The 15,341-nt window shown below is 37.3% G+C and overlaps 2 protein-coding genes across 2 annotated transcripts; both read left to right on the top strand.

Moving 5' to 3' along the window:
- Nucleotides 1-4,415: 4,415 nt before the first annotated feature.
- LOC133522874 (cuticle protein 16.5-like) lies at nt 4,416-7,875 on the top strand. Its single transcript, XM_061858337.1, has 2 exons — nt 4,416-4,504; nt 7,186-7,875. Exons 1-2 carry the CDS (start codon nt 4,493-4,495, stop codon nt 7,777-7,779), a joined length of 606 nt encoding a protein of 201 aa, XP_061714321.1. The 5' UTR covers nt 4,416-4,492; the 3' UTR covers nt 7,780-7,875.
- Nucleotides 7,876-12,385: 4,510 nt separating this feature from the next.
- LOC133522876 (cuticle protein 64-like) lies at nt 12,386-15,016 on the top strand. The gene is made up of 2 exons (XM_061858339.1): nt 12,386-13,363; nt 13,860-15,016. Exons 1-2 carry the CDS (start codon nt 13,247-13,249, stop codon nt 14,283-14,285), a joined length of 543 nt encoding a protein of 180 aa, XP_061714323.1. The 5' UTR covers nt 12,386-13,246; the 3' UTR covers nt 14,286-15,016.
- The last annotated feature ends 325 nt before the right edge of the window (nt 15,017-15,341 follow it).

Below are 15,341 nucleotides of genomic sequence, written 5' to 3'. Positions count from 1 at the left end.
TTAATGATTCTTTATAAATGAAACCTCCAGAAGCTGCTGCTGCGTTAATAAGCAAAGTTTATAGAAGGCGCTGTAAATGGTAAAAATTAATTAATCTATTTATTTACAATGAAAACCATGTCATTGAGTACAGGGAAAACTTAACCGTTAGAAACTATTTTAAATATATTTTTTAGAAACTGCAAGAGTTGCTCGTTCTCTTTGCTTCTAATGTAGTATGATGAATCTATAGCTCATATATCTCCAGTTTACTCCTGATAAAACCCAAAACGCTTTCCTCCTAAAGGTATCATTTGCGGTCACCATACCTTGCCACTTGGTGCTCTAATTTAGTAGAAGAAGGCAACAGTTTGGCTCACGTTTTTCTAGTTTCTCCATTATATGACCTGTACCTTAGAGCATTTAGACTAGAGACGCCATGTCTGTCATTTTCTGTACAAAACAGTCTGCCGATTTTTGCGGGGGAGGGGCACGTCAAATTCATGGCTATTTGTACGTAACGTGAAAATAGCTATGTGAGATAAACGTCAGTTAATACAAAAATATGTACAATTGGCTACTTGTCAGTTTTTTGTGAATAATGTCAAACAATCTTGATTTTCCTGAGGATCAAATGTCTATATAGGACTCATGACATTTAAGCAATACAAAGGTTAGAAATGAGAATTAAAGTTTGACGCTCGCACTCGACGATTGAAACGCCTCTAACAAAATGATAATGTGATGTGACGTCACATTACATAAGTCTGTCCTAAATGTATGGAAAATCAAGGAAATTGCCATTTTATTTAGTTATTTATTGTTCAGAGAACCAACAGCTATAAATTGTACAATAGTTATATATATACGAGTAGATAACAAAGAGCCAATTATAGGTTCCCACCGGTAGCAACAGGTTAACAGATAATTGGTGGTTAGCACTAGATTTTTTTCTTATTTTTTTTTACAACGTGTTACCACTAATATTTTTAAATATTAATACTTATTATATTATATAAATAAAAACGACGATATAAAAACGTCTATATCCCGCTCCTTCGTTAGTTCATTTAGACTTTTACCAGCTCGTAGTAGAAAGCTATTCTTTCTGTAATTACGTGATGAAAAAGGAATTGAGAGGGGAGGGAAGTATCTTTTAGACCTAGATGGAGTATTGAAGGAGAGCCTAGCGAGCAATTCAGGACAATCAATGTTACCATTTAAAATTTTAAGTATATAAGTAATATCTGCAACCTGTCGACGTTTATGTAGTTTTGACCCTGAAATATTGCGTTTAGTTGTCGTACAATTTATTTTTCAAAAATATATAAGGAATCGAATGGTACCATTTTCTTTTCTATTTTTGAAAAACAAAGTAATTTTTTTTAGACGTTAGAGCCTTGTATTTTTTTATAATCTGAATATAATTTTATAAATTCCACTTTTTTTATAATAGATGGCTCATTTTCTATCCATTTAACTAAATTTTGTTATAATATTCAACATGTGTCAACCCAATTGTGCAAGGTTTTTGGCAAAGGGGAAAGCTGACTAGTCCTTTCTTGCTAAATTTCTCCGCAAGTTTGAGTATATAAAGGTGCGGTAAAATGCGGCACGTAGCCACCATTACAAGCACTGGAAATGCCGATCGCGGTTTAGGATAACGATTCTTCCTGGTTCACGCTACTGGGGTATCTTAGTATTTCTCTTAAACAGTTTAAGTACAACAAGAATAAAACAACCAAAGTAAATCTAATGCCCAATAAGTAGGAAGACACCCTCGTGTCCACTATTACTTAAGACGAAAGTGGACGACCGCGCAATATCGCCTTTTCATACAAAAGTAATCTTTATATTCCTCTCTGGATCATTATAAAACATTGGCTTTTTAAAATTAAGTAAGTAGAAACGCTGGCTAACGGTAAGAGCGTGTGACTTCAACTTCGATTCCGAAGGTCGCTGGTTCAAACCCTAGCTCGTACTAACCCTAACTTATGTACGAAATATCATTTGATATTAACAGTCGCTTTTTGGTGAAGGAAAGGATCGTGAATAAACCGGACTAATCCCAATAAGGCCTAGTTTACCCTCTGGGTTGGAACTCTTTTTTTTTAAAGAGCCTATAAAGTATCCCACTGCTGGGCAAAGGCCTCCCCCCTAGACTTCCAATATTCCCGATGAACTGCAGCATCCGTCCAGTCTAACTCTCATAATAATCAAAAAAGCCAAAACTTGGCCTTGGTATTTTTAATATGTAAGTAAGTACATAAAATTATGTAGAACTTATGGAAAGGTTCATATCCAGGGAGGAAAATAGAGAAGTTTGTATGGAGAAGCGGCCATCCATTATCCCCTTAAGTTTAAAGATAACATTTAGATACTGAGATAGTGACGAGCACTCGGACGTCTACCTTACAATAAACTTAAAAGAAAAGATACAAAGAAACATCGAGATCCTCGATCCGCGGATTCCAGCGGCACAAGGTCTGCTCCGCAATTTGGTCAAACGGCTGGTCGACGTCACCGGTAACAAAAGAGCAGCAGTAATGCTGGTGTAGTCTGAATTCGAACGGCACACATTCTGAATAGGCCAAGAAACGAATGCTCAAAAAAAGTTATAGAGGGAAACGCTTGGAACACAATTTTTAACTTTATGACTTTGTTTGGACTAGTTAGAAGGTGAACATATGAAAAGTCTCCGACCGTAGCCCTTGAGCCGGAGGGGAGAAGACCCATTTTTCGGTTTTTCGATTATATCTCGGAAACTATGCGTCTAAGCGACATGACCTCTTATACAAAATAAAATTTGTTACAAGTTTTATTTATATTATATATATATTAGTCAAGTTTTCGATATTTTGGTATAGTTTTTGTTATATCCGCTCTTGAAAGTTTATTTAGGGTTCTCAATTTTATCTTGATACCTACATCAGTGAAACTGCTAGGCCGTCTATGGTATTAGGGGTAATTTAGGGGTGCTGAATTCATTTATGGTATCACATCAACACCATTCTGTAGTAAAAACAAAATATGTAAATAATTTTTTTTAACTCCACGCTTACACCGTGCTTAAACCGCTGAAACGATTTCGTAGACATTTGGTATAGAGATAGTTTGAGTCCCGGGACAAGATATAGAATAGTTTTTATAACCAAAATCATATTTTGAGGGTTGACACATATAATGTACTATTGAAAAAATGTTCCATAATTTCACAAATTTTAAATTTGTTACGTTACGATTTACGAATGATATTATTTAAGTAAATGATTGATCGAAAATATTTATTTTTTATTCCGGAAATCGTAAACATTGAAAACGTACCTTGCATTTCAGTTTTAATTGACTGTCTGACTAGTCCTCGTCGGTTTCAACTCGGATACACTCATCACTTATGCACATACTAAATTGACTTTACTATTTACAGCAAATGTATGGCAAGTGGAATTGACCGGAGTACGAAATAGTTGTAGCTTGTAGTTACCTACTTATTACAATTCACTTTATGCCCTTAAAATGTTATTTAAACTGAATAAAGGCTTAAATTTATCACTCTTTGATAAATGTAATATATTGTAATCAGCTGTCTCTTTTTATTTGTATTTTATTGTGTATTTTTTAGACTAGACAGCATCTTTTTAAATTCAGACGCGTTATAACAAAGATACCACGACACACTCTCGTAAAGTAATGAATTCGAAATTAATACCTCAGAAAAGCAGCTCGTACACACTTTCAGCTTAAAATACGCGTTTAATATTTGTAACGAAGAAATGTTTTTCTTTTGTACGTTTTATAGACAAAATAAGTTCTAATTTTTTAGTGTTTAAAAACTATGAAACACTATATTGGTAAATTGAGGTAAACTAGTACTTTGATAGCTTTTTGAGTAAAGAATATATCAACAATTGGTTTCCACATAGTGCAGCAAAACGTGGCTTTTTAACATTATTGACAGCGACAGAACACATCGTCTGAAATAACCTCATGCAACTGAAGTGGCAGAGTGATCCTGCGCACTTATGCAATTCACAAACCTATCTTAACACTCACTACTCTTCGCTAGTATTACTTGGCCCCTAATTTCTTTACGTATACGTTGCCGAGGTATCATAGTTTATATGGTTGTAAATACAGAATGACGAAAAAACCGATGTAACTCTATCTTATTTCTGAATTGTAACGTATGTCCTTAAGATCATACTTATACTGGTCACTCATGCGTTGGTCAATACGCAATGTGTGTAGTAGCTTGGCAGAATTTCCATCGCTTACCAAGCTCAGGCAAATAAGGCTAATATGGACCAGTAGAGCGCGCTTATGCTCTACGATAACGCATAGTTGTTAAGTATCTGGAGCTCAGGTTTCACTGGTTACTACATTTCGTAAATGAGAATACAAAGCAAGGGATCTAACGATCTAGCCCGCAGCTTGGGGGTAACCTAGAATAGTATAAAAGTTACCGCGCACCACCAAACCGTATCACTTGCTGTAGTGAATTTTATATAACATAATGGCAGCCAAGGTACGGACAGTGTGTGACATTTGTGGTTAATGTTTGTTGCGAAAAGTGAATTTGGAAATCCTTTACAGTGCTTTAAGAACTTATATCGTTATCAAAACTGCATCTCTTATTTTAATATATTATATATATATGTGAGACTGAGGCGCAAGGCTTTACAAAACAATTTGCCCATTTCGATAAATTTTTTTTTTGTAATTGTGATTTTTCATAAGCTCATAAATGTTTTACAAAAGTTTACCTTTCGTACTATTTTTGCGAACTCATTGACAAGTAACGACTCAAATACCTATTGTTTATATGTGAGAATCGGTTTTTAAAAACCTAGTCTAGAACTATTGTGACCAAGGTTCGAACAACAAAAACTTAATTTAAACGCTTTTTAGGGTTTCGTACCACAAAAGGGAAAAATGGAACCCTTATACAATTACTTTGTTGTTCGTCCGTCCGTCCGTCCGTCTGTCTGTCAAGACCCTTTATCTCGAGAACGCGTGAAAGTATCGAGTTGAAATTAAAAACATATTACAGTCCCTTGAAGCTGTAAAAAGATCATGCTTCTAAGTTAACGTAAAAAAAGATATGGCCATTTTAGCCACAAAAACGTAAATTTCGACACTCAAGGGAATCAAAATTTATAGGGTAATACTTCTCGTTGATCTATAACTGTGAAATTTGGCGAGTAATATCGTCTTTCTCTACAAATACAGGGAAAAAATGAAAACGTTCAATTTGTATTAAAAAAATAGTTTTACCGTTGGTGGGCAAGTCCAACTCGCACTTGTCCATTTTTTTTTATTGTTAATGAACCATCTTAAAGCCCACTAGGCCCACTCCGTCTAGGCTCAGGATAGCGGCATTTTTTAAGACTTTAATGGATATTTTTTGACCGAGCATTAGCGAAGGTCACCGTTTCAGCTTGGGCAAAAACGCTTTCGTATGTTCGGAAGTTCTCCACTGCAAGGGACCGATTTAGAATTTCGACCGCTCGTTTTCGTGTTCTGCGTTTAATATTATTATCTCCACTACTAGGCATTTAAATTCTACTAATAGAATTGAAAACGAGTGGGCAATATCAATTGATTTCTAATTTCTGTCGCTCTCTCGTATTTTAAAAATAGCATTTCGCCCTATGAACATAACAAAATCAATTTGAGTGCTAATCCATTATTTGCTAAAGTTATATGTTACAAAAATGATGACTACTAATCGATTAGCTAAATCAGGCAAATTAAGTGAACACGTGACATAAGTGTCTATGTATGTGAAGCTTATAAGCTTGAAATAACAGTACCCTTCCTATGAGTTTACCAGCGGTGGCAGCATGGTTCCATTTTTATCCCTTGTCACTGTGCCCGTCACTTTCGCACTTACACACTTGTTAGAACGTGACAGGCATGGTGACAAATGATAAACAGCCGACCATCTTAGCCCTACAGATGCACTACGAGTGAGTTTACGCAAATACTGATGATGATTGCCGCGGTGAACTCATCAAGTCATCACTCGAACAATGATCGATGTTATTCGCGTAGTCCATTTTTAGGGTTCCGTAGCCAAATGGCAAAAAACGGAACCCTTATAGATTCGTCATGTCCGTCTGTCTGTCCGATTATGTCACAGCCACTTTTTTCCGAAACTATAAGAGCTATACTGTTCAAACTTGGTAAGTAGATGTATTCTATGAACCGCATTATGATGTTTACACAAAAATAGAAAAAAAAAACGATAAATTTTGGGGTTCCCCATACTTAGAACTGAAACAAAAAAAATCTTTTTTCATCAAACCCATACGTGTGGGGTATCTATGTGGGGTCTTTAAAAATGATATTGAGGTTTCTAATATCATTTTTTTCTAAACTGAATAGTTTGCGCGAGAGACACTTCCAAAGTGGAAAAATGTGTCCCCCCCCCCCGTAACTTCTAAAATAATAGAATGAAAAATCTAAAAAAAATATATGATATACATTGCCATGCAAACTTCCACCGAAAATTGGTTTGAACGGGATCTAGTAAGTAGTTTTTTTTAATACGTCATAAAATTTAAAAAAAATAAAAAATTTCATCAAACCCATACGTGTGGGGTATCTATGGATAGGTCTTCAAAAATAATATTTAGGTTTCTAATATCATTTTTTTCTAAACTGAATAGTTTACGCGAGAGACACTTCCAAAGTGAAAAAATGTGTGTCCCCCCCCCCTGTAACTTCTAAAATAACAATATGAAAAATCAAAAAAAAATATATGATATACATTCTCATGCAAACTTCCACCTAAAATTGGTTTGAACGAGATCTAGAAAGTTTTTTTTTTTAATACGTCATATAATTTTAAAAAAATTTTTTTTCATCAAACCCATAGGTGTGGGGTATCTAGGGATAGGTCTTCAAAAATGATATTTAGGTTTCTAATATCATTTTTTTCTAAACTGAATAGTTTTCGCGAGAGACACTTCCAAAGTGAAAAAAAGTGTGTCCCCCCCCCCTGTACCTTTTAAAATAACAGAATGAAAAATCTAAAAAAAATATATGATATACATTATATACGTCATAAATGGTACGGAACCCTTCATGGGTGAGTCCGACTCGCACTTGGCCGCTTTTTTTGTGTACCTACGACATATCGGTTTATATTGCAAATATAAGCTCTATTGACTAGAATGTTAACAAAAATTTTTCTCTCCACAGCTTGTAGTATTCCTGTGCGCAGTAGCGGCCGCCAAAGCCGGAGGGCTTTACGGCTCACCTTACGCCGCGTCGTACGCCTCGCCGTACGCCTCGCTTGCGTCGTACGCAGCGCCAGCCTTATCGTCGTACGCCGCTGCCCCCTTGGCGTCTTACGCCGCGCCCGTAGCCACATACGCCTCTTCCCCGGTTATCAAAAGCTACGCTGCGCCTGCGCTACCCGCCTACTCCGCGCCGATTGTGAAGGCCGTTGCTCCCGCTGTGTCATCTGTGTCGTCGTACACTACTCATACCGCTCATGCCGCGCCGGTGTACGCTAAGGCGGTAGCACCTGTTGCTTCGTACGCCGCTGCGCCTGTAGCGACTTACGCCGCGCCCGCTCCCGTCGCCTACTCCGCACCTGCTCCCGTCGCCTACTCCGCGCCAGCCTACGCTCACGCTGCCCCTCTGAGCTACGCCTCAGCGCCCCTGGCGTCTTACGCCCCAGCCTCGTATGCTGCGTACTCCGCCCCGCTGGTAAAGTCAGCCGTGGCGTACTCAGCAGCTCCTGCAGTCTCCCACGTCGCATACAACGGTTTGGCTAATTATGGCTGGTGATCACCTCGAACGAATGTGTAAAATCTAGTTATTTTTTGTAATTGAGAAAAAGTTTATTTTTATACAATTTGAAATTAAAAACAGTATTTTTCTAAACTTATTGTGTTTGATTCAAATAATCCACTTAGGTATGACTAAGGGCGGAACACTTCAACTTTTATGGGAACTGCACGCTAAAAATGCAATCCTCGTACAATTTGCAACTGGGATGCAGTCCGTCCATTCATGAATCTGTAAATAGAGAGACTATATTTGGAAAAAATCCAGTATATTTTTATAAAGTTTTTTACATACTATCAAAGGGTACATAAAGGATGGCAAAAAATAAAGACGAAATGCTTACATATTTTTGCTAACATAATTTTAAGCCTTTATAAATATGTCCCACTGATACTTGTTTGGTCCAAACTTTCCGCTATGATCCAAACGTATTGCATGGGGATTACACACACGCCACATCGTAATTATTTTCGTAGATGTACACAGATGTCCTCACGATGCTTTATAGAGATAAACTATTGGGAAAAAATTAAATAACACGAAGGCACATACGGTAATTAAGTAAGCACATAACATAATTGGAACGAACCAGGTTTCAAACTTAACTAATATTTTCAGTTTAGCAGGCGTACCTCACCGCCTGTTGTAACTTCAGTTTCATTACAGAATCACGATTTAAATGCTCAGTAAAAATTTTCATAATTTGGAAATAAGAGTATAGGTAGATGACGACAAATCGTCGTTGTTTAACAATGAGTCTCACGCAAAGTCTAAAATTAACTTAAAAGTGACAAATTTACATTAATAAACAGAGATGTAATTAAAACTGCTGATATTAAGATGTTACCTCTTGAGATGAAAGATATTACTCCACAACAATTAGTATTAAATACAATTACAAAGGAAAACGTAAAGCGTGTAATTAACATTTATCTTGCTTATTATGTATGATTGTGTGTTAAAATGAAAGATAGCATCAACTCGTGAATGATGTATGAGATCACCAGTTTATCTTGAACGCTGGTATGGAAACAGACTTAGAAAGGTCGCGGGTCAGTCAACGATGGCTGGTGGATAAAGAAGGTCAAGAAACTGTGTCAAAACATAAACAATGCCACACCTTCAACGAGAGTGACAAGTTGTAAAAATCTTGATGAGTCAACTTGAACGCATAGATTAGATGTGGAGCGTTATTTAATTTTTTGTTAGCTATACCTATAGATCGTGACGTTACTATCATATTAGTGACTTTAGTGATCAGCGTTGATATCGCTGCCAGGTTATTATTAATTTTATCTTTTTTTAGGGTTCCGCAGTCAATTAGGATTAAGAACCCTTATAGTGTCACCATGTCTGTCTGTCTGTCCGTTTGTCTGTCTGCGGCTTTGCTCCGTGCTATGTCTCTCACCCTACGTACGACCACGCGAGTGTGAATGAGAAGTTTTACGACCCCGATCGTCAGTTTGGTTTGCGACAATTAGGAGTAGTAACAACAAGTAACAACACATCGCAAGCATATGTCACTCACCTTCCAACTCACTCAAATACTACCACGGCCACGGATATCACGAAGCCTATCTAGCACGCTTCCACATCACCAACACTAAGACCTGCCCATGCGATGACACGACACGACAAACTATCGACCAAAAACACTGTCCCAAATATTCATACTTCCGCTGTGACCACGAGTTTCTCTGTAAACTATAATACTTACATAAAATTGACTCGTATGATGTACCTATCTAAAATAATAGAAAAAGAAGTAACAAAAACATCGTTCGAAAAATTTATTAATAAAATAATAAACAAACAAAAAAATTAATAATACATAAACCAGAACGTACTTATACATATATTCAACAAATATTTTATATACTAATATTACACGATAACAGTAATAAATGTTCATTAAAATGCTAAATATAAACAAAGTAATAAGAGTTGTAGGCCGCCCGTACTGTAAGCGAGGACCTATAACTTTAAAAATATAAAAAAAAAGTAGGAGTAGTAGAAAGCTACAATTTAGCATGCATATATATAAATCGATCATGCCGATAAACAAGGTAAACTAAACCCTAGATAAAACATTTTTAGGGTAGGGTTCGCTTCAGTTAACCCTAACGGTTTAGTATGTCGTTGGACAGGTCTATCAAAACGAATAGCGGCCCAATTCGAGCAATTCTTATAAGATGTTACAGCGATACGATAGCGATTTGTGAGTCTCAAAAGTGACCTTTCTTAAACCAAAAACGTCACTTTTGACAGATCCGTATCGTATCGGTGTGACATCTTATAAGCTTTGTTCGCATTGGGCCGTAGGGGTTTTCAACAACCATTTTTGATAAAGTAAATATTTTCGCAAATAATTGCTCCGAAAAAAAAATTGTGCCCCCGTCCTTCCAACTTTTGAACCATGATCCAAAAATAAGAAGAAACATTCGTGCAAGTAACGTTTAAAGTCTTTCAATGAAAACAATAGCGAGCACGGTCGGTTAAGTTAAGCCGTTTTTGAGTTATTAGCGTTATTTCTATAAGTCTTTGCTTCTTGATGACGACGTACAAACCGCTGCGAAAGTTTTGCTTCTCATGTATTTACGTACTTACTAATAGCCCTCGTTTAAGGCAGCCTATTGTGATGGACGAACTACGGAACCTTACACTAAACATGACCCAACATGCTCTTAGCCGGTTTTATTTAAGTAGGACATTTATTCATCAAGCTTTCGTCATAAAGATAAAGAGCATGATTTTTCAAGTAGGCATATTGTAATGCGCTTATGAACGTCAAATAAAGCTACACCCTACACCTCTGACCCGAGAAGGTTTAAATCCCTCCTAAATTGTAGGAGTGTATCCCAATATGTGACCGGCAAGAAACCGTCAAGTACAAAGTATTTCAGTAAATATAAATATTGTATCAAAACTTACCTATAAACTTAAATAGAACTAAATTAATAACAGATAAAAAAAATCTCGCATGGTGCCATAAATGCTGGCAGCATTACCCGGTTGTATTGCAATACTCAAGCGGTGTTTTATTTAAAATTTCAAACATGAATTGTATTAAGTCATAGAAATTTAAATTGGACATAATTACTAGGAATATTGTGACAATGTTTTTCAAGGACCAGTTTTTCGAAGGGCTCCTTTAAAGGGATCCTGTCGCTATTATTGGAGCCGCTGCTGTATTTTGTCAACGAGCTTTATGCCAATTAACAAAACCACAGATATGTAGACAGTTGAAATGAAGTGCCAGCACTATTGAAATTTTCAGAAGAGCCTTTCTCGTATGTCTCAAAATGCAAGTATGGAAAGTCATCTTTTGTTTTTACATACGTTACAGGTGTACCGTTTTTTGGATAGAGTTTCGCTACATACATTTGGAGCTGTAACGCTTATATGGGCACAAGTGAAAATATGCAATACCGTTACCTAATCTACGGCTATGACATGTCACGCCCATAGAACGGTTGAAAATACCGGACTGTACAAATAACGCTGCTTTTATCATATCCCTTCTACCTTCGTGTTTCGAATTCCCACGGTTAGCGAGCGCTTAGCTTCAGATGACCAGTAGTTACGTGTGAAGTAAGTACGTGGTGCGGGGCTACAACGAACTTTTTCACATTAAACTGTGAAATAATTAGTGTCCTTTAGACGCTAAGCCGGCGCTACTGTCGCACACATAGCCAATTTTTGGCATCTGAATACGTATAGTTGGACAATGAGGCTACTGAAAGCCGTAGGCTGATATTAAAGTAAGTTACGCATACACTAGCGAATATGTCAGTGACATGCTTGTGGCTCACCACCCATGCGCAGTTCATAGTTTCATGGTGCCTTTGCTATTGGTGAATTAGAAAAACAGGTTATACTGTTATGAAGCGATAAGGTTTACAGGCGACGAGAATAACTGCCCTTGTGTCTGAATTACACTATCTAGTTAAGTTCATTATGAACCATTACACAGATCTCACAGACATATAAGTATCCCACAAGACGTCTACGTGTATTTCACATACCGATGACCATGCACTGGAAAGACTGCATTTGTGGTTTAGCTTCATCGGTATTTAAGTGAGCTGTATCTACTTATATGTCATATCACAGATAATAGGTATTTAAGAAAACCAGTAAATGTAAAATTTATTTAGTCTTATGTTATTAAGTATTGCAAATTTTTGTTGAAACACTACAAATCAATATCAAGGTCCTTCAACCAATGGGCTGCAACCTCACAGCTCGATAATCAAGGAGCTTCAATAAATGCTCTACAGATACAGACGTTGAATGAAGAGGTTGTTCCTTAAAACATCCTAATGAAATGCATATTGATATTCGATTAAATAATTAATATGTTGTCTGTTGTCAATAAAATATAGGTGTCGAAACGACAAAAATATTTGATGACGGAAGTCTTCGAATATTGATCACTAAATTAGCTAAATGACAACATATTCGACGCGACGGCCCCAATTAAATGAGTCGGATCTGCAAATTTGTGATATATGGTTTTCATCGTTACAGTTAGTAAAAATATCTTTACTTTAAAAATATATTTTCAGATTATTATTTTTTTTTTATACTACGACTAGATTACGACTAGATTTTCTGTTTTTCTTTATATTTCCGAGAATACCAAGAAAAAAAGTCGGATCTTAGAACATATTGCCGTTTAATAAAGTCGGTTGTGACATTACCTAGCGTCGTATATGCCATATACTAAGTCTATTTTCTCTTTATTTTGTTTCTAGTATGTTTATCCGATCGACAATGTTCGGGTGTCAGTTACAATTTTTGACGGAATTTAAGACAATTTGTAATGTCGTTTCATGTAGAGGTATTCGGTTTTTGCGTGGTTGACCTGAGACCTAATCTGGAGGCCTCTCGTTCCAGGACACTAGCTGCCTCCGCTTCCTGTTTACGGCTCTCCCCTAATAAAGCTAGATCATCTGCGTACCCTACCACCTTGTGGTTGCCGTTCAGATCCTGGGACCTATTCAGAGAGATGAAGGCACCTCGAGAATCCGGAAAATTGTCTAGATCGAGGAGTTAGTGGCCGAGCCCAAATATCATAGGCGAAACGAAAGCCCACAGACTTCGCTGGTGCGGTCACCTACTCAGAATGGGAGAGGATCGGGCTGTCAAGGTGCAAACCGTGCAAATCCTAGTCGTGTGGGAATGTGTTAATTGGAACCGTCGAATTATATTACTCCAAACTATACTCAAACAGTGACTGCAATTCTTTTCATACAAAACGCAGAGGGCAAGCGTGTGTTGAGCTATATGTCTGTGAATATAGTGCGGCCAGACCATAATCGGCATTTTTATTGTTCATTATAATTTTGTTTCCTTACGGAGTTCATTCCACCTCTTTGTGCGTTCACCTTCAGTATCATTTTCTCACTATTAAAATTAAATATCAATTTGGCGGTGACGATGTCGTAACCAGAACAATTTGCTAATGGCCAGCCTTGACAAAGGCTATGTTATTTCCTTCATAGTTACATATATAAACAAAAATTTTTGGATTAAGAAACATTCCCAGTGTCACAACCAAGGAAACAACATGATTGGAAAGGTGAGGAATATAGAATTTTAGAATTTAAATAAAATTCACATATGACTTGACTACGATGATACCCACACAGTCGTACCTAATTCAATACCGAGATCTGACAAAATAAGCATCAACATAATTATGTATACTGTTATTGTAAATAATTTTTTTTCAAATAACAAACTAGTAAAAAAAAACATAATTATATTTTAACAAAAGTTCTTAGCACAAAATTAGGCTATGTATGGCCACAGAATAACTAATAGTGTATGGCCAAAATAGACTACAGCTACGGTAATGTCTCAATATTGCTGTTTAGCTCACGAGACTTACATAATATATCAATAAATAGAAATGGTTTAGCCTAAACAATCTTATTTGTGTAAAAATTAACATAATTCTTGACGTTTATTAGGGTTCCGTAGCCAAATGGCAAAAAACGGAACCCTAATTTTTATACCTAATGATAATATATATTTGAGTCTCCCATTTGTTCAATTAAATTTCAACATTTCAGTTCGCTCTTCTTGTCTGCCTGTTCGGCTTCGCCAGTGCGGGTAGCCTTTACGGCGGTGGACTCGGTTACAGCTCCCTCGGCTACGGATCCCTTGGCTACGGCAGCGGCTACGGCAGCGGTTACGGCTACGGCGGCTACGGCTATGGGCACGACCTCGGCTACTCCGCTCCCATCGTAGCCAAGACAGTAGTCGCCCCTGTAGTCAAGACCATCGCTCCCATCTCCTACGCCCACGCCCCGGCCATCTCCCACGTTTCACAGTACAGCTACCACGGATCTCCCATTGTTAAGTCTTACGCCCCATTGGGCTACTCATCGTACGGACTGGGCCACGGATATGGTATTGGACACGCCCCTATTTCTTATGGTGGATACGGACATGGATACAGTCACGGCGGCTACGGCTACGGCGGTTACGGATGGTAAACTTTAGAACAAATGTAAATTATTTATATAAGAACAATAAAATGACTTTTCATCGTCAAATATGTTTCTTATTCATCTTATGATTAATAATTTCCAGCAATATTCCCAGTTTATCCACTGACAATATTATTAAAAATATAGTCCTTAACCACCGACAATGTTTCCTACAGTATTTCCAAGATATGCCTGCTATTAGTGGATCATTGCTGGTATCTGGTGGCTTTCTATCACCGCACCGCCCGCCGTCGGCAGGGTGTTCATCCTCACACCCTAGAACCTAAATGGTCGCGCACTGTGCGGTTTAAGAGGAACTTCCTCCGGCGGACGCTCTGGCTTGCTATGGAATGAGCTACCTGCCGAGGTTATTCCGAGGGTCTACAGTATGAGGTTATTCAAAAAAGGAGTGTACAGATTTTTAAAGGGTCGGCAACGCGCAAGTAACACTTCTGGAGTTACAGGCGTCCATAGGCTACGGTAACTGCTTACCATCAGGCGCGCCGTATGCTTGCTTACTAACATCGTGTTATTAAAAAAAATTAAACGAATACTCCTGACAAATTCACAACTCTAAATACAGTAATTTTACTAATATGTGTTAAAATACGGTATCTACTCGTATAAGGTTGCATAGATGTCAAATACTCCTACTTTCAATGACTCAATCACTTATATCATGCCATCGATTCTTTATTCGTGGATTGTAAAATAAGAATAACCATTGGAGTATTCCGCTTGACTTACACAGCCAGTACAAATTGATCTCTTTTTTGTGAGTTGCCGGAGCTGCAACGGGCTCAGCCTATCCTGGATGTAACTAAATCAGTTACTCAGGACGGCTGCAAAAGAAAACCTTGATTCATTCATGGTCCGGCACTTATACCGCACGGTTTAACTTTACAAAAAAAAACAGCACAAAGATTACTTATAAAAAAAATTGTATTGATCTTTTCGTAATTTACTTTAATAATTTCCTATCTATCATCGTTATATTATTAATATGATATTGTTTTTTTTGCGCATGATTATGAATTTTGCATGATTTTAGGGTAACGAAGT

Source organism: Cydia pomonella, chromosome 11, assembly GCF_033807575.1.
Source record: "Cydia pomonella isolate Wapato2018A chromosome 11, ilCydPomo1, whole genome shotgun sequence".
Lineage (NCBI taxonomy): Eukaryota > Metazoa > Arthropoda > Insecta > Lepidoptera > Tortricidae > Cydia > Cydia pomonella.
Note: the sequence above shows the minus strand (reverse complement) of the source record. Positions and strands in the feature narration are given on the sequence as shown.